The sequence below is a fragment of the Moschus berezovskii genome, chromosome X (genome assembly GCF_049115385.1).
Source record: "Moschus berezovskii isolate FMDL1 chromosome X, NW_MosBer_1.0, whole genome shotgun sequence".
Lineage (NCBI taxonomy): Eukaryota > Metazoa > Chordata > Mammalia > Artiodactyla > Moschidae > Moschus > Moschus berezovskii.
In genome coordinates this window covers 10346983-10366333 of record NC_142488.1, presented here as the reverse complement: position 1 = coordinate 10366333, position 19351 = coordinate 10346983, and the positions used below count along the sequence as shown (strand labels likewise).

The 19351-nt window shown below is 40.8% G+C and overlaps 1 protein-coding gene across 5 annotated transcripts in view; it reads left to right on the top strand.

The window, feature by feature from the left end:
- The window catches only part of ARHGAP6 (Rho GTPase activating protein 6), a 563891-nt gene that overhangs the window by 331055 nt on the left and 213485 nt on the right, over positions 1-19351 (top strand). Inside the window, exon 1 of one of the 5 annotated variants that reach the window (XM_055437713.2) lies at positions 15894-17285. The exons of 3 other annotated variants lie outside the window; for them this stretch is intronic. In XM_055437713.2, coding sequence (XP_055293688.1) covers positions 17274-17285 — 12 coding nt within the window. In that variant the 5' untranslated portion in view covers positions 15894-17273. Of the gene's footprint in view, positions 1-15893; positions 17393-19351 lie in introns of those variants that run through there. One more of the 5 variants, XM_055437714.2, reaches the window with a different exon arrangement.

The following is a 19351-nucleotide window of genomic DNA, read 5'->3' as shown; positions in this document are numbered from 1 at the left end:
CTGGAGAATCCCTGGGACGGAGGAGCCTGGTAGGTTACAGTCCATGGGGTCGCAAAGAGTCGGATACGACTGAGCGACTTCACTTCACTTCATATCACTTACATACCTATTAGCAAGCTGCTTGTGGCTCACCTCATGAACTCCTTATTGCCAAATTCAGACTTAAATTGAAGAAAGTAGGGAAAACCACTAGACCATTCAGATATGACCTCAATCAAATCCCTTATGATTATACAGTGGAAATGAGAAATAGATTTAAGGGACTAGATCTGATAGAGTGCCTGATGAACTATGGACAGAGGTTCGTGACATTGTACAGGAGACAGGGATCAAGACCATCCTCATGGAAAAGAAATGCAAAAAAGAATAATGGCTGTCTGAGGAGGCCTTACAAATAGCTGTGAAAAGATAAGTGAAAAGCAAAGGAGAAAAGGAAAGATATAAGCATCTGAATGCAGAGTTCCAAAGAATAGCAAGGAGAGATAAGAAAGCCTTCCTCAGTGATCAATGCAAAGAAATAGAGGAATACAACAGAATAGGAAAGACTAGCGATATCTTCAAGAAAATTAGAGATACCAAGGGAACTTTTCATGCAAAGATGGGCTCAATAAAGGACAGAAATGGTGTGGACAGAAACAGAAGATATTAAGAAGAGGTGGCAAGAATACACAGAAGAACTGTACAAAAAAGATCTTCACGAGCAAGATAATGACGATGGTGTGATCACTGACCTAGAGCCAGACATCCTAGAATGTGAAGTCAAGTGGGCCTTAGAAGGTATCACTACGAACAAAGCAAGTGGAGGTGATGGAATTCCAGTTGAGCTATTTCAAATCCTGAAAGATGATGCTGTGAAAGTGCTGCACTCAATATGCCAGCACATTTGGAAAACTCAGCAGTGGCCACAGGACTGGAAAAGGTCAGTCTTCATTCCAATCCCAAAGAAAGGCAATGCCAATGCTCAAACTACTGCACAATTGCACTCATCTCACACGCTAGTAAAGTCATGCTCAAAACTCTCCAAGCAAGGCTTCAGCAATATGTGAACCGTGAACTTCCAGATGTTCAAGCAGGTTTTAGAAAAGGCAGAGGAACCAGAGATCAAATTGCCAACATCCGCTGGATCATGGAGAAAGCAATAGAGTTCCAGAAAAACATCTATTTCTGCTTTATTGACTATGCCAAAGCCTTTGACTGTGTGGACCACAATAAACTGTGGAAAATTCTGAAAGAGATGGGAATCCCCGACCACCTGACCTGCCTCTTGAGAAACCTATATTCAGGTCAGGAAGCAACAGTTAGAACTGGACATGGAACAACAGACTGGTTCCAAATACGAAAAGGAGTACGTCAAGGCTGTTTATTGCCACCTTGCTTATTTAACTTCTGTGCAGAGTTAACATCATGAGGAATGCTGGGCTGGAAGAAGCACAAGCTGCAATCAAGATTGCTGGGAGAAAGATCAATAACCTCAGATATGCAGATGACACCACCCTTATGGCAGAAAGTGAAGAGGAACTCAAAAGCCTCTTGATGAAAGTGAAAGAGGAGAGTGAAAAGGTTGGCTTGAAGCTCGACATTCAGAAAACAAAGATCATGGCATCTGGTCCCATCACTTCATGGGAAATAGATGGGGAAACAGTGGAAACAGTGTCAGACTGTATTTTTTTGGGCTCCAAAATCACTGCCGATGGTGATTGCAGCCATGAAATTAAAAGACACTTACTCCTTGGAAGGAAAGTTATGACCAACCTAGACAGCATATTAAAAAGCAGAGACATTACTTTGCCAACCAAGGTCCATCTAGTCAAGGCTATGGTTTTTCCCGTGGTCATGTATGAATGTGAGAGTTGGACTGTGAAGAAAGCTGAGCGCCGAAGAATTGATCCTTTTGAACTGTGGTGTTGGAGAAGACTCTTGAGAGTCCCTTGGACTGCAAGGAGATCCAACCAGTGCATTCTAAAGGAGATCAGTCCTGGGTGTTCATTGGAAGGACTGATGCTGGGGCTGAAACTCCAATACTTTAGCCTCCTCATGCGAAGTGTTGACTCACTGGAAAAGACTCTGATGCTGGGAGGAGACGGGGACGACAGAGAATGAGATGACTGGATGGCATCACTGACTCAATGGACAGGAGTTTGAGTGAACTCTGGGAGCTGGTGATGGACAGGGAGGCCTGGCGTGCTGTGATTCATGGGGTCGCAAAGAGTTGGACACGACTGAGCGACTGAACTGAACTGAATTAGAGAAAGGAAATGCCTCAGAACTGAGAGAGTTGCGCCAGGTCTCACACCAACAACATGCATTTTGAGATAGCATTGGCACAAGGTGAGTCATTCTGGGCCATAAGAGAATTGACATGAATCTTGAAATAAGGCAGATTTCCAAGCAAATGCATAGTTCATTAACATAGCTTAGGAAAGACATTTCCATGAAGCAAACACATTGGTTGGCTCAAGGTTTGAGATAAAGTAAGTTCAGGTGGAAATAAGTGTTGCCATGACAACACAGGATTAGATGAGAAAAGAAAAAAAAATCTGCCACTTGTAGTTTTATTTCCTCCTGCGGCTTGGGGACCCCCAGCTTGCCGACTGAGGCTGTTAACACTCTCAATATAACAGTTGCCAGTTATTGAGCACCTACTGTATATCTGACATTATGTCATTTATGTGTACTTCTGACATTCACACACTCCTGAAAAAAGATGGTATTTTCCTTTCTTTTTAAACATATAAGGAAACTGTGGCTCTCAGAGACTAAATTACTTGCTCCAGATCCTTGTGCCAGAAATGGTGAAGCCAAGATTTCAAACCTGTTACGTTTTCTACAACGAATTTAGGTACCTGAGTAAATGAATGCAGTATGGTTTCCTGTATTCATTTTTAAATAAAACAAGGAGTAACCAAAGTATGTTTTGATAATAGTGATTAAACAATAATTGGTTGGTTGTTTATATCACTAGAATTTTTAGCTTGTGAAGATACAGACCAAGAGGAAGAAATAACTGTCTTCAAATTAGGAAGGCCTATGGGCTAGGTTGAATGAATTAGAAAGGATTCAGCTACAAGGACCAGAATACTGACTCTCCAACATAATGGAATAGCAATGAGATTGCAGAATTTCAGAGTGGCATGGGATCCTTGGACAGAATATTAGAGTGGCCGATCTTCCCCCTGCAGGCTCTGGCTTGCTCCGTGTGTTGGCTTGACTCTTGGGCTTGCAGCGAGATGGCTGCCTCAGTCTCAGACATCACATTGACAGTAACAGTGACTGGAAGAAGTACAGGCCATCTCTTCCTTTCTCCCTCTTAGCTAGAGACTTTCCTAGAAGCTTCTTCATATTGCATTGGCCGAAATTTGGTCACATGCTGTGGCAATGACTGCCAGTTGTTGCCCCTTCTCCCCACCCACCTTTCATTGCCTCCCATACAGCTAATTGTGGCCATGTAACTAAGTCCCCACAAGCTGGAATCAAGATTGCTGGGAGAAATATCAATAACCTCAGATATGCAGATGACACCACCCTTATGGCAGAAAGTGAAGAGGAACTCAAAAGCCTCTTGATGAAAGTGAAAGAGGAGAGTGAAAAGGTTGGCTTGAAGCTCAACATTCAGAAAACAAAGATCATGGCATCTGGTCCCATCACTTCATGGGAAATAGATGGAAAAACAGTGGAGACAGTGTCAGACTTTATTTTTTGGGCTCCAAAATCACTGCGGATGCTGATTGCAGCCATGAAATTAAAAGACGCTTACTCCTTGGATGGAAAGTTATGACCAACCTAGATAGCATATTGAAAAGCAGAGACATTACTTTGCCAACCAAGGCTATGGCCTTTCCCGTGGTCATGTATGGATGTGAGAGTTGGACTGTGAAGAAAGCTGATCACCGAAGAATTGATGCTTTTGAACTGTGGTGTTGGAGAAGACTCTTGAGAGTCCCTTGTACTGCAAGGAGATCCAACCAGTCCATTCTAAAGGAGATCAATCCTGGGTGTTCATTGGAAGGATTGATGCTGAAGCTGAAACTCCAATACTTTGGCCACCTCATGTGACGAGTTGACTCACTGGATGCTGGGAGGGATTGGGGGTGGGAGGAGACGGGGACAACAGAGAATGAGATGGCTGGATGGCATCACCGACTTGATGGACATGAGTTTGAGTGAACTCTGCGAGTTGGTGATGGACAGGGAGGCCTGGCGTGCTGCGATTCATGGGGTCGCAAAGAGTCAGACACGACTGAGCGACTGAACTGAACTGAACTGAACTGAACTGAAAAACAATGAGGATCTGTCAGATGGACCCATCTAACAATGAGATGGTTCATCTCCCCTTTGTCATTTGGTAGAAGATTAAATAGCCAAACAGTGTCAGGCCTCTATTTGGAAGGAGTAGGGAAGGGGAAATGACTGTTGGATCAGCAACAGAGGCTGCTAACCAAGTTAAATTACTTTCCCAAGGTCATGGATAAATATTGGTAGAAGAGAACTTCTAATTCAGGTTTTCTAAAAGCAAGTTTAGTGGACTTTACCAGCTGAGGTTAGTTGACAATTTGTCATTGATACTACAAAGGAACTTCATACATATCTGGGAGATGACACCCCAACATCTATTACTTTATTCCCTCTTACTAAGATATAAATGGTTTGCAGTTACCTCTGCATTGGTGAGAATTGGCAACTCACTCCAGTATTCTTTTCTGGAGAATCCCATGGACATAAGAGCCTGGCAGGCTACAGTCCGTGGGGTTGCAAGAGTCGGACACGACTTAGCAGCTAAACCACCACCATGTAATTGTTACCTGCACACAGAAAAATAGCAGGCAGAGCAGACCACCTCAGAGTTGTGTACTTGGCCAAGTAGTAATTTGCCTTGCTAATATTGTTTGCCTGAGGTAAATGCTAAAATAACCTGTATTCCTAGCACGGAAACTGGGCAGAATGAGGATTGATGTAAACTGGGATTGTTTTGAGTTGTGAAAGGAAGGCAGCTCTAATGTGTGTTCGTGGGCTTTTTACAGTTTGGAACCAGTTTGAAAAACAACCCACACTGCACCATGCTTGTGGATTTCCTTGTCAACACGCCTGATGCTGACCCTAGAGATTTCATTTCCCTTAACATGCTTAACATCCTTTCGGGGATAAGGCATAACACTTGGATTTTAAGGGTAGTGGCCTTGTTAGTGATTTGTGGAGCGCAGTAGCCATCTCAAAAAGCAAAATCAGTAGGGATGACACTGCTCAAAGATCTTGTTCCTCAACTTTATTTTCTATGATTTTTTGTTTCTTTGTTTGTTTTAAGAGGACCTTCAAAGTGAAGTATCAGAGGGAATGTGTTTGTATAGTCTCTTCATCAACTAAAGATGTAGAAAAACAGTTTGTGTTTGTGAATGCTATTTCTATAAGATTCAAAGTCGCATTTTATCTGTGTGACTGATTGGTAAATTGCTTATGGTCTTCAATCCCAGTGGATTTTTACAAAATGATTTCACTGAAGCATCTTCTTAGAAGACAAGGGGAGGAAAATTGTTTTAAAGTGTGAAGCAATGCAGTGCACAATTACAGTGTTTAATAATGCTTATACTAAGGTGGCTCGGAATAGTGAATGTATTGAAATACAGTGTTCGGAAGTATGTTGCTGATACACATTTTGAACAAACCTTTTAGTATATGTTACATGAGATTTAGAGGTTATAATTGTAATATTTATGAGCAAGACTGGTTACCTTTAAATTTAGGAGATATTTACAGAATTAATGAATTTGTTAATTATAAATGTTCCCCTTATTTTCTAATTAAGTTTCTTCTTTTATTCTGAGTGATTATATGTATTCCTGAATATTTTCTTAAAAAGTTACACATAAAAAGTTTTTTATGACATCACTAATTCCGGTTGGTCCATTTGTATTACTAATCAATGGAGAATTTACCCATTCTGTTACATACAGATTTTTTCTAAACTAAGATGAATTTATTTTTAGGAAGATAAATACATAGGATATAATTTTAAGTTTCTGCAGGACTTCCCATTAAACTGTTACTAGACATGAATGGATGACCTTTATGATGATAAAACAGAATGAAATAACCGGAACTGATTTTTTTCTTATAAAAAAACAATAGAATTACTAAATTATGGGAGAATTTACAAAAGGATTGAGATCATTTATGTCTCTCTGAGGAAAACAAGATATAATTATGAAAAGAATTATCATATGACCTAGAAATTCTACTCCTGAATGTATTCCTAAAAGAAATGAAAACCTATGTCCATACAGAAACATGTATATGAATATTCATGGCAGCATTATTTATAATAGCCACAAAATTGAAAGAATCTAAATGTCCATCAAGTGATAAATGGATAAGCAAATGTGATATTTGCATATAATAGAATTCTATTCAGTCACAAAAAGGAATGATCAATGTTACAACATGGGTGAGACTTGAAAACATTACACTAAGTAAAGAATCTAAACACAAAAGGCCCATACTGTTTGACTGCCTTTATATGCAACACCCAGAACAGGCAAATCCACAGACAAAGAAAGGAAATTCATGGTTGCCAGGGACTGGGGGAGATTGGAATGGGGAGTAAGTGTTATTGAGTATGGGTTTCTTTTGGGGGTGATGAAAATGTTCTGAAATTGATTGTGGTGATGGTTACACAAGTCTATGAATATACTAAAACCCATTGAGTTGCACACTTTCAGTTCAGTTCAGTCACTCAGTCGTGTCCGACTCTTTGCGACCTCATGGACCGCAGCACGCCAGGCTTCCCTGTCCATCACCAACTCTTGGAGTTTGCTCAAACTCATGTCCATAGAGTCGGTGATGCCATCCAACTATCTCATCCTCTGCTGTCCCCTTATCCTCCTGCCTTCAATCTTGCCCATCATCAGGATCTTTTACAATGAGTCAGTTCTTTGCATCAGGTGGCCAAAGTATTGGAGTTTCAGCTTCAGCATCTCTCCTTCCAGTGAATATTCAGGACTGATTTCCTTCAGGATGGACTGGTTGGATATCCTTGCAGTGCAAGGGACTCTCAAGAGTCTTCTCCAACACTACAGTTCAAAAGCATCAATTCTTTGGTGCTCAGCTTTCTTTATGGTCCAATTCTCACAGCCACACATGACTTCTGGAAAAACCATAGCTTTGACTAGATGGACCTTGGATTGTCATAGCTTTTCTTCCAAGGATCAAGCGTCTTTTAATTTCATGGCTGCAGTCACCATCTGCAGTGATTTTGGGGCCCAAAAAAATAAAGTCTGTCACTGTTTCCATTGTTTCCCCATCAATTTGCCATGAAATCTTTCACACTTCAAATTGGTTAATTTTATGGTATGTGAATTATATCTCAATTTTTAAAAAAATATCATAGTGAAGGCCCAAGTTTGAGAAGAAGCATACCTGGTTGGTACTTCTAGTTCCTTTGTTCATACAGCAGATATTTATTAGGAAAATTGCTGTGTCCCTAGGACACTACTGGTCATGACTTACAGATATCCAAGGTACTACTTGGGCTTTAAGCGACTTATTAGCACAAAGGAGAGATGCTTTTTGGCATTCAGACAGTCCTGTGCCACTAGCCAGAGGGACTCCATACCTGAGAATACTGCAAACTTGGGGGAAGAAAGGAGAAAAAGTACTATAGCTATTTGAATGCAATGGATAGAATTAGAAGTCTGATCAACTGACCAAAATACTATCAGATTTGAAGACCAATAAAGAAAGGAGCCAAATCATGAGAGTGTAGGGTGCAGATTTCTCTAACTGTATCCCTCATCTAACTTGAAGAGAATTTCCCACCAACTGAATGAGAGAAAAGTCAAGAATCCCCTGAATCAGAGCCCCTTGGATATCATCCATCATCAGTGCTCTGCTGCTGCTGCTGCTAAGTCACTTCAGTCGTGTCCGACTCTGTGTGACCCCATAGACGGAAGCTCACCAGGCTCCCCCGTCCCTGGGATTCTCCAGGCAAGAACACTGGAGTGGGTTGCCATTTCTGGCAGTGATTAAGTCCAATGATGAAATGTGAAGAATGATGCATTGTGTATGTACCTGTCATTTTGATATTAATTATAAAAGGTGACTAAAAGAAAATGACTTCCCAATTCAGTGCAGTTTGGGGTTGGGTTATAAGCATGCTATTGCAATTAAAATCCATAATGAACAACTCAGAGACTGCAGGAGAGAATGTGATAGCATTCTCAGTTGACCTGAACTATCATCTTCTGGCAGGTAATATAGTTATGATGAAATTCCCCAGCAAGAAAAGGTGAAAACAAATTAATTAGAGGCACAGTTTCAGTTAGTACTAAGTGTATTACCAACATAGGAATAAAGAGGCAAAGGGAATGTTTGAAGATATCATGCCTTCTAGCAAATATGCCCTGCGATAATGTTCTAACTTGTTTAACACTGTAACATCATTTCCCTCGTTTCTGGGTCAAAGCAAGGTGGCTATTTTATGTTATTTAATTATGTGATAAATTCTCAATTTCTTTTGGTGTAATTTAACTAGTGAATAGATGGATGTAAATCTTCTAGAAAGTTTTATTAGATATTAAAATGTGCACATAATAAAATATATGTCATGTATCTTAGAATATTATATCAAGTAATTATATTAAATCACTACCGTATTGAATCACAGTCTAGCAAAATTCATTAATGTCCCACCAGATATAAAAAAGTATAACAATGTTTTTCAAAAGGCAAAAAATTTAACAGTGATGAAAGTGTTTAAGGAAAAAACCCCAGGGAATTCCCTGGCAGTCTAGTGGATAGAATTCCATGCTTCCACTGAAGGGGAAATGGTTGGGGAACTAAGATCCCACATGCTGAATGCATGGCACAGCCAAAACAAACAAACAAACATATTGATACTATGATATTTTGCCACAAAACAACCAAAGCAATTTTCATCATTCTGACATCAAAATACTTCCAGTCAGGTTAGACTCATACACCCTAGTGAAAGCAGTCAAGCAAATAGCCACTTTACCAAACCAGAGTTTCCACTGTTGGCTAATTATTCATCATTCTTTAACCTGAATCCCCTAAAGAAAAAAAAGGAAAGTTAGGAGGTTGGTGAACACCTACCACATGCCTACTACCTAAGATATTGTAGGGAACATGAAAAAGCATAAGGCATCATTCGTAGGACCAGCCTTAAAATTCTAAAGTTTGGTTCAGGCCTTTATTAATTAATTAGCATGAATCCACTTATCATGGAGACTACACCACTTGCTACATACCTCAGCCACCCAAAGCCATTGATAGATTTCTCCTCTCTCATTTCTAAGCATCCTCTTCTCCATTAATGAACCCTTGCCTCTTCTTCATGAAGGGAAGTGAAACTCGCTCAGTCGTGTCTGACTCTATGTGACCCCATGGACTGCATAGTCCATGGAATTCTCCAGGCCAGAATACTGGAGTGGGTAGCCTTTTCCTTCTCCAGGGGATCTTCCCAACCCAGGGATTGAACCCAGGTCTCCCACATTGCAGGCAGATTCTTTACCAGCTGAGCCACAAGGGAAGCCCTGGGTTTTTTTCTGCCTCGTCTTCATATATTTCGTCAGAACAGTGTAGAGAATTGAATCTTGGTGGTGCGACCTCAGAGATGATGTACTTGGCCTCTCACCCAAAGTAGGAATCCTTTTTCTCCACATTGGTAATAGATGATCAAATGGTTAGCTACGTGAACCTCTGAATTTAAAAAGTTCTCTTCCCCCTAAGCCACTTATCCTTGGGTAAATGTTTTCTTTAGAAAGAATCTCCTGGGGAAAAGTCCAGGCCTACTCCCAGGAATTCCCATTCAGTCATTTGAAATCTACTCTCTTAAAAGATAGGCCAGATGTACTACTGAATTCCCTTGATGGCCACTCAAATATTTTAAGCCAGCGTTTCTCATACCCCACAGTCTCTGCCACTCCAGACTGTAATGTGTGAAAGTCTCTCAGTTGTGTCTGACTCTACGACCCCAAGGACTGTAGTCTGCCAGGCTCCTCTGTCCATGGACTTCTTCAGGCAAGAATACTGGAGTGGGTAGCCATTCCAGCCATTCCAGTAAGATCTAGAGGATCTTCCCAACCCAGGGATTGAACCTGGGCATGCAGATTGTTTACCTTCTGAGCCACCTGGGAAGTCCCACCACTCCAGACTAAACAGACTCAAATCCATTTGTGAAATTAATAGATTTATTAAGTGATGATGTATCTAGAACTTTCCCTCTCCCATCCACACTGCTCCCTTCAGGGCTTGCTGGATGGGTCAATGTCTTCCAAAGTTGTGGCCTCCAGCACAGAGTTTGATGCTTCAGGAGTGCCCTGACCTGAATGGAGTACATTGCATTACAATTTTTATCAGGTTAGATTCTAAAGTTCTTTTCATGCTGCCCAAGTTTCCGTTACCTGGTTTAGCACTTTTGTCAGACTTCATTTGAGCTTCGTGGACAATCTGAAAGCTCTACCTCTTCCTCAAACTGCTTCTCTATCCCAGACTAATTATGTTACAATTTAAATGCAGACTTCTCTCTAATTTTTTGAATCTTTTTGTCTTAGTCTCATTCTAAACTTTTGATCTAATTAAATTATTATAAGTTTAAGCTATTGTTTAAAACTCGAATTCTCTCTCCTATTATCTATTCTTCCTAGTAATTAGTACATGATATTCATAGTTTTTATGTCCATTTGAATGTGTAACCATTTCTGCTACATGTTATATCTGGTAAATTTCCAGAAAAAAATTTGTCTAATACTTCACTGAAATTGGTCATTTACCTAAACCTTTTGGAGTCATCCGTGGGGAAAATATATTGAGGCTGATACATTACTGGGGCACCCCTGTAAATACAAGAACTATATATCACTGTGTTTACCTTTGAGTTTACTTTATCATAGAACTCATTCCTTTCTTAACTAAAATCCTGTAATTAATAGTCAAAATGATGATGATGGTGATAATCGTAGTGGTAGTAATGATGAATATAATGATAGTAATGATGATGCTGCTGATTGTGGTGATGGTGGTTGTGTCTCTTTCTAGATGCCAGGTTCTGTCTTAAATGCTTGGCAGTTATTCTCTCATTTAATCATCACACCAATCTTGTAGGGTTAGGTGTTATACACTGACCCTCACCAGTTTGGGCATTCACAACTATTAGATTCTCTTTGGTAGATAATGAAAACCACTAAAGAACTGTGAGATGGTAAAGGCTACCTACCCACTCCAACATATCACTATGTGTGTGTGCACGTGCTAAGTTGCTTCAGTCGTGTCTGACTCTGCAACCCACTGGACTGCAGCCCTCCAGGCTCCTCTGTCTATGGGATTCTCTAGGCAAGAATACTGGAGTGAGTTGCCATGCCCTCCTCCAGGTGTATAAGTCCATGTTCATTGCAGTTCAGTCACTCAGTCATGTCCGACTCTTTGCAACCCCATGGACTGCAGCACACCAGGCCTCCCAGTCCATCACCAACTCCCAGAGTTTACTCAAACTCATGTCCATTGAGTCAGTGATGCCATCCAACCATCTCATCCTCTGTTGTCCCCTTCTCCTCCCGCCTTCAATCCTTCCCAGCATCAGAGTCTTTTCCAATGAGTCAGTTCTTCGCATCAGGTGGCCAAAATATTGGCGTTTCAGCTTCAGCATCAGTCCTTCCAATGAATATTCAGGACTGATTTCCTTTTGGGTTGGATCTCCTTACAGTCCAAGGGACTCTCAAGAGTCTTCTCCAACACCACAATTCAAAAGCATTAATTCTTCGGCACTCAGCTTTCTTTGTGGTCCAACTCTCACATCCATACATGACTACTGGAAAAAACATAGCTTTGACTAGATTGGCGTTTGTTGGCAAAGTAATGTCTCTGTTTTTTAACATGTTGTCTAGGTTGGTCATAAGCTTTCTTCCAAGGGGTAAGCATCTTTTAATTTCATGGCTGCAATCAACATCTGCAGTGATTTTGGAGCCCCCCAAAATAAAGTCTATCACTGTTTCCACTGTTTCCCCATCTATTTGCCATGAAGTGATGGGACCAGATGCCATGACCTTAGCTTTCTGAATGTTGAGTTCTAAGCCAACTTTTTCACTCTCCTCTTTCACTTTCATCAAGAGGTTCTTTAGTTCTTCTTCACTTTCTGCCATAAGGGTGGTATCGTCTGCATATCTGAGGTTATTGATATTTTCTCTTGGCAATCTTGCTTCCAGCTTGTGTTTCGTCTAACCCAGTGTTTCTCATTATGTACTCTGCATGTAAGTTAAATAAACAGGGTGACAATATACAGCCTTGATGTACCCCTTTCCCTATTTGGAATCAGTCTGTTGTTCCATGTCCAGTTCTAACTGTTGCTTCCTGACCTGCATACAGATTTCTCAAGAGGCAGGTCAGGTGGTCTGGGATTCCCATCTCTTTCAGAATTTTCCACAGTTTATTGTGGTCACACAGTCAAAGGCTTTGGCATAGTCAATAAAGCAGAAATAGACGTTTTTCTGGAACTCTCTCGCTTTCTCCATGATCCAGCGGATGTTGGCAGTTTGATCTCTGGTGCCTCTGCTTTTGCTAAAACCAGCTTGAACATCTGGAAGTTCACGGTTCACATATTGCTGAAGCCTGGCTTGGAGAATTTTAAACATGACTTTACTAGTGTGTGAGATGAGTGCAATTGTGTGGTAGTTTGAGCATTCTTTGGCATTGCCTTTCTTTGGGATTGGAATGAAGACTGACCTTTTCCAGTCCTGTGGCCACTGCTGAGTTTTCCAAATGTGCTGGCATATTGAGTGCAGCACCTTCACAGCATCATCTTTCAGGATTTGAAATAGCTTAACTGGAATTCCATCACCTCCACTCGCTTTGTTCATAGTGATGCTTCCTAAGGCCCACTTGACTTCACATTGCAGGGTGTCTGGCTCTAGGTGAGTGATCACACCATTGTGATTATCTTGGTCTTGAAGATCTTTTTTGTACAGTTCTTCTGTGTATTCTTGCCACCTCTTCTTAATATCTTCTGCTTCTGTTAGGTCCCTACCATTTCTGTTCTTTATTGAGCCCATCTTTGCATGAAATGTTCCCTTGGTATCTCTGATTTTCTTGAAGAGATGGCTAGTCTTTCCCATTCTGTTGTTTTCCTCTATTTCCTTGCATTGATGACTGAGGAAGGCTTTCTTATCTCTCCTTGCTATTCTTTGAAACTCTGCATTCAGATGCTTATATCTTTCCTTTTCTCCTTTGCTTTTCGCTTCTCTTCTTTTCACAGCTGTTTGTAAGGCCTCCCCAGACAGCCATTTTGCTTTTTTGCATTTCTTTTCCATGGGGATGGTCTTGGTCCCTGTCTCCTGTACAATGTCATGAACCTCTGTCCAGAGTTCATCAGGCACTCTATCTATCAGATCTAGTCCCTTAAATCTATTTCTCACTTCCACTGTATAATCATAAGGGATTTGATTTAGGTCATGACTGAATGGTCTAGTTGTTTTCCCTACTTTCTTCAATTTAAGTCTGAATTTGGCAATAAGGAGTTCATGATCCGAGCCACAGTCAGCTCCTGGTCTTGTTTTTGCTGACTGTATAGAGCTTCTCCATCTTTGGCTGCAAAGAATATAATCAATCTGATTTTGGTGTTGACCATCTGGTGATGTCCATGTGTAGAGACTTTTCTTGTGTTGTTGGAAGAGGGTGTTTTCTATGACCAGTACTTTCTCTTGGCAAAACTCTGTTAGCCTTTGCCCTGCTTCAATCTGTACTCCAAGACCAAATTTGCCTGTTACTCCAGGTGTTTCTTGACTTGCTACTTTTGCATTCCAATCCCCTATAATGAAAAGGACATGATTTTCGGGTGTTAAGTCTAGAAGATCTTGTAGGTCTTCATAGAACCGTTCAACTTCAGCTTCTTCAGCATTACTGGTCAGGGCATAGACTTGGATTAACATGATAGAGAATGGTTTGCTTTGGAAACGAACAGAGATCATTCTGTCATTTTTGAGATTGCATCCAAGTACTGCATTTCAGACTCTTTTGTTGACCACGATGGCTGCTCCATTTCTTCAAAGGGATTCTTGCTCACAGTAGTAGATATAATGGTCATCTGAGTTAAATTCACCCATTCCAGTCCATTTTAGTTCACTGATTCCTAGAATGTCGATGTTCACTCTTGCCATCTTGTATGTATATGTATGTGTTTGTGTGTGTATAAGCATTTATTAGCCAGTTGGCATCACATATTGAACCTGTTTTGTTAGCTTGACAACAACAATAAAAATGTTAGATGTCCTGTCCTTTCAGGTATTCTGAGCATCTCTTTGCATGAAAAATATACCTGATGCAGTCACAAAAGATGATTGTCTCGTTAGAAATCCTAGACCCTTTATTGGCAAAGGTGCACCACTGTATGGGCACACCTTCCCCAATGATGAGGTCAAGGAGACTCACCAAAAAGGAAGTAGATCAATTGGGGAAGAGGGAATTGAAACAAGGGGTGAGGGGATCAGGGTAAAATTCATTTGGGCCACATGCCAGATATTCAAACTCATCCTAAACTTGATGTGATCAACTGTTGAGAAACAGGTGTGGCCCTTGGTACACCTGAGCCCAGGTTGACATACATGCCACCCATATTTTTTTTTTTCAATATAGTGGGAGTTTTACTGTTGCCTGAGACAGATTGCTTCTGGTCAAATGAGGACACTCCAGAAAATACATCAACACTGAAAACTTCTAAGCACTGATCAAGCTGGGTAAATTCCCTGAAAAGAAGGAGCTTAGTTTTCAGGGTGACTTGAAATTAGAACTTAGTTCCCCACTCTTTTTAATCTTAAAATACTTTTGCCTGGGAGAAAGCACTGTGTGAAATTAATACCTTCTCCAACTCCACACCACCATGCAAGTTAACCTAACTTGGATGGGGAAATTCTTTCTTGCTGTCTTTCCACATGTCTTAAGAGAACCCCTTTGGAGGGGCAGGGCTTACCTTTGTGTATTGATCAGACTGAATATTTCAAGGAGCTCTGTCTACCCTGGAGGGCAGATTTTTGTTGAAACATGTGCAATGGTGCAAAGGATAGTGTGTTTCACAACTGAAGCAGATGTGCATGCTTATAACTTACCTTCAGTTTGGAAACATGTTAATTAGTAAGGCACTAATTTCTAATTAGCTACCCATGGATGGCTGTGGAACTGAGTATGGTTGTACTCATTAATACACTTTGAAGGCATTTTTCAGGTGGGGATATCCACATTGTATGGAAAAATAGTATGTATTCATACACATATACACAGCATATATACATTTATCTGAGTAAACATAGTCTGTATACTTAGTACAAAGTATACATATATTGATATTTGATATGCTAACTTGAAAGATCATTCTCGGGCATTTATTTTAAGAAATAAACTCAAGTCTGCTCTTACTTCACTTTGGATTCTCCATGGTGCTAGAATATTTTATTCTTTGGATGGTTAAGTAAGAAAGATATAACAACAAAGCTGAAGTGCCACTTATGGCTCTTTATTGGAGAATTAGGGAGTTGATTCAGGTTGCTGAAATCTCTCTTCTGGCCCTCTTCCTGGAAGACAAGTCACCATAGTGAGCTTGATCCTGTCTTTGCCCTTGCCCTTTGGTTAATGACTCTGAGTATATGACATAAGATAGCACATTTGGAAGACCCTCTGCTCTTTCATACACTACCCTGATCTTCAGTGGTTCCTATGCTGTCTTTAAGTAATTAATAAAGGCCTTGGCTTCTTTTGCTGAATCAACTGAGTGTATACTGGATGTACCTGCTTCGGTAGATTCATTGCTTCATTTGGACTGGTTAACAGTGTGTGTTTTTAAGGTGCCTAGGCTGCGAATGGAGAAGGCAATGGCAACCCACTCCAGTACTCTTGCCTGCAAAATCCCATGGACGGAGGAGCCTGGTAGGCTACAGTCCTTGGGTCGCTAAGAGTTGGGCACGACTGAGCGACTTCACTTTCACTTTTCACTTTCCTGCATTGGAGAAGGAAATAGCAACCCACTCCAGTATTCTTGCCTGGAGAATCCCAGGGACAGAAGAACCAGGTGGGCTGCCATCTATGGGGTCGCAGAGAGTCGGACACGACTGAAGTGACTTAGCAGCAGCAGCAGGCTGGGGATATCCTTCATTTCCTAGTGTAATTATCAAGCATCTCCTCTGTTGCCTTATTAGTTGTGTGTGTGAGGGGGGTACTATTTGAAATTGTAATTTATCAGTTTGTACCAAATTCTTCCTGCCATTGATGAGAGCAGCATCTTTTGCACACGTTTCACTAATTTAAGAGAACTACTATGTAATAGTGAGTTTCTCAGTTGATTCGAACATGATGTTATTTAGGTCCCAAGTCTAAACTTGATTCTGGAGCAGGTAATGGCAACCCACTCCAGTATTCTTGCTTGGAAAATTCCATGGACAGCAGAGTCTGGTGGACTGCAGTCCTTGGGGTTGCAAAGAGTCAGACACGACTGAGAGCACACGCATGCACGCACTAATCTTGATTATGATTCTTTCACTTCCTGTCCAATACTTTGCCTGGTTGTCCCACAGTTGTCTTTTGGGCTTGGAAGAGTCAGTTGAGAATGAGGATTAACAAGAGCAAATCAATACCCACAATCAAGTGCAGGCAAGAGAACAACATTTAGAGTACAGAACTCAGGCCTGGATTATGGTTCATCTTTTCCTCAAGACAGACGTTTCTATATAGATGGAAACATATTTGCATGGAGCATTGCATAGTGGAGTGTGTGTATGTGTGCATGTATGCAAGGTGTCTATATGCATGTACATGTGTGCATTGGGGAGGAGTAGATCTGTTGTCACATTAATGACGATAGCAAAAATACCCACTGGTTACCACGGAGCAGGTCATGAGCCGACTGTTGGTCCTGCTGTATGTTATCTGTGCAAGGGTTTGCTATAATACTCATCCAGAAATTTCCAGAAGGAAAGGGTGAGGATTGATTTGTCAATGCCTAAGGGTCTCCCAACATGTGGTCTACTACAACTGTGTTTGTCAGTGAGTTGTTTGGGCCTCACAGGAATTTTCCCACAGCAAGGATGTTCTAACTGGCAGGCTCCCAGGACCGCCTACAAATCCATTTAACCATAACAGAGCTGACGAGCACTGTCAGAACTGGAGTTGGCTTCCAAATGGGAAGTCAGCCTGGTATTAATAGCACAGTTCCAGCTGCACTTTGGGTCCAGCGGACTTCTGATGGACCGGCCTGGGAACCCAGGCGCTCTCTGTAACATTTATAGGAAATGGATTCCTTGGTGAGCATGGGGGGAAGGGAGTACTGTGGTGGCTTGAGAATCATGGCTACCCATTTCCCCCTTCTCTGATCACTGCCATCGTCGGTATCCAGCAGGAAGAGACTAAGGTGAATCCTAGGGGAATTCTCCCAACTTCAAGTCTGGGGAGAGCCTGCCCTGGTCCTGGTCCTCTCGCTTGGGTTGACTGTTCCCATGTACAGGATATTTGTAAGTTGGGCGTTCCTAGGCCACTTATATTTAATTGTGTGATGCAGATGTTTATTTTAACGTAGTAGCTATTTATCCATGTAAAATTTACATTAAAATTACAGGTTTATTTTTATTTTAAACATGTATTATTCATTTTGACTGATTTCGGCCCTGATGATGTTTTTGTGCTTCTTTAATGGGTTAAAGGCATTATATTTATGCAAATTGAAAGGGTGTGTGCTGTTGCAGTAAAACATTCCGTTTTCTGGTTGTAGGAGGAAATAAGAGAAGTGGGTGGAACCGTGGTGTGTGTGTGTGTGTGTGTGTGGGCGCGCATAATTTGAATTTGACTCAAAGTTGTGTACTTTGAATATGACCCAAAGGTGTGTTGTTCAAACCAAGATATGCTTTAAGATATCAAAAATTGTGTTTGTACTCAGGAGAGCACTTTCTCAGTAGTGTATTTGGAAATATTTCAGGCCATTTTTTTCTGCAGAAGTTACAGACCTGAAAGGTTTTTTTCCCCTGGAAGCTCTTTGAATATATAAATTTTTTAAAAGGATTTTTAAAGGCTAGATGGCAGCAAGGAAATTGTTTTCTGTTCATCTTAAGTAAATATCTCTGTGATATAAGTGCTGCGTCAAAGTTATCTTATGGGCTGCATACGACTCAAAGGGAAAATAATTTGTTTAGTAACTTGATTTTCTTCCTTTTTTTATGATTCACAAGTTGTCAAGCTCATTCCATTTAGAGCATTATAAATGTAGTAGTAGTTAGTCGCTCAGTCATGTCTGACTCTTTGAGACACCATGGACTGTAGTGTGTGGGAACCTGTAAATTAATAACAAATTTAAATGTAAGTCAACTGAAATGTATATGAAATCCTACTGGATTCTTAGGAGGTCTTTCGGTATTTATGAACCGCACTTCTCTTTTCTAGGATTCTGTTTTGGGACACAGTCATAAATGCAAAAGGAAGGTTTCAGCACCTAATGACATTTATCCTTATAATATTGGGCCCCTTCAACCCAAGCATTGAAAAACTATCTGGAGTTGGAATTGCTGAAATATAGAAAATTTTTCTTCCAGAAGGATTTTTTTAAATAAAAATTATACTTTAAGATTATGAGTATAGAATTATAACACAGACAATTCATCATACTTAATAAGCCTCTCTAGATCAATCTAGATTATCTCTAAAAGGTCTGTTTTACCCAGTCCCATAATTACATACTTGGGGAAGTAAAATGAAGTGTATAGGGTTTTCAGAGTGGCAGATCTATTTGGAATCACTCTAACCCAGTTGTTTATTGTGTAAGAAAGGGAACTGGAGACCAGAGGGATTAAGGGACTTGAGTAAGGCTGCTGTAGTGAGGGCAGGGCTAGGAGGGCAATAAGCAACAGTGAGAATGTCTGTCACCTCTTAAAGGCCTTCAATTTCCTGGGTTTACTTCCATCTTTTCATTTAACCCTCACAACAGTTTTGCAAGGCATGGATCATATTCCAGTTTTTAAAATGATAAAACTGAAACATGGGAGGTTCTCTAACTGCTCAAAGTCAGTAGGCATTAGGAGGCAGAGCAGAAATTCAAACACACATGCCCTGATTCTGAGGGTCTGGTGTCTCCTGCGTTGAGCTGTTTCCCACTGTACCAGGGTGGCTCCCTGGCTTCAGTATATAGCCTAAAATCCAAGCAGCATTCCATTTTTCTTCATGTTTACAGTCATCACTCATCTTTTTGAGCTTCATTTTATCACGCTTCGTAGATAATGCTTTTTTCACAAATTGAAGTTTGCGGCAACCCTGTGACAAGCAGGTCTATCTGCACCATTTTTTTTTTTCAACATCATTTGCTTACTTTGTGTCCCTGTGTCAC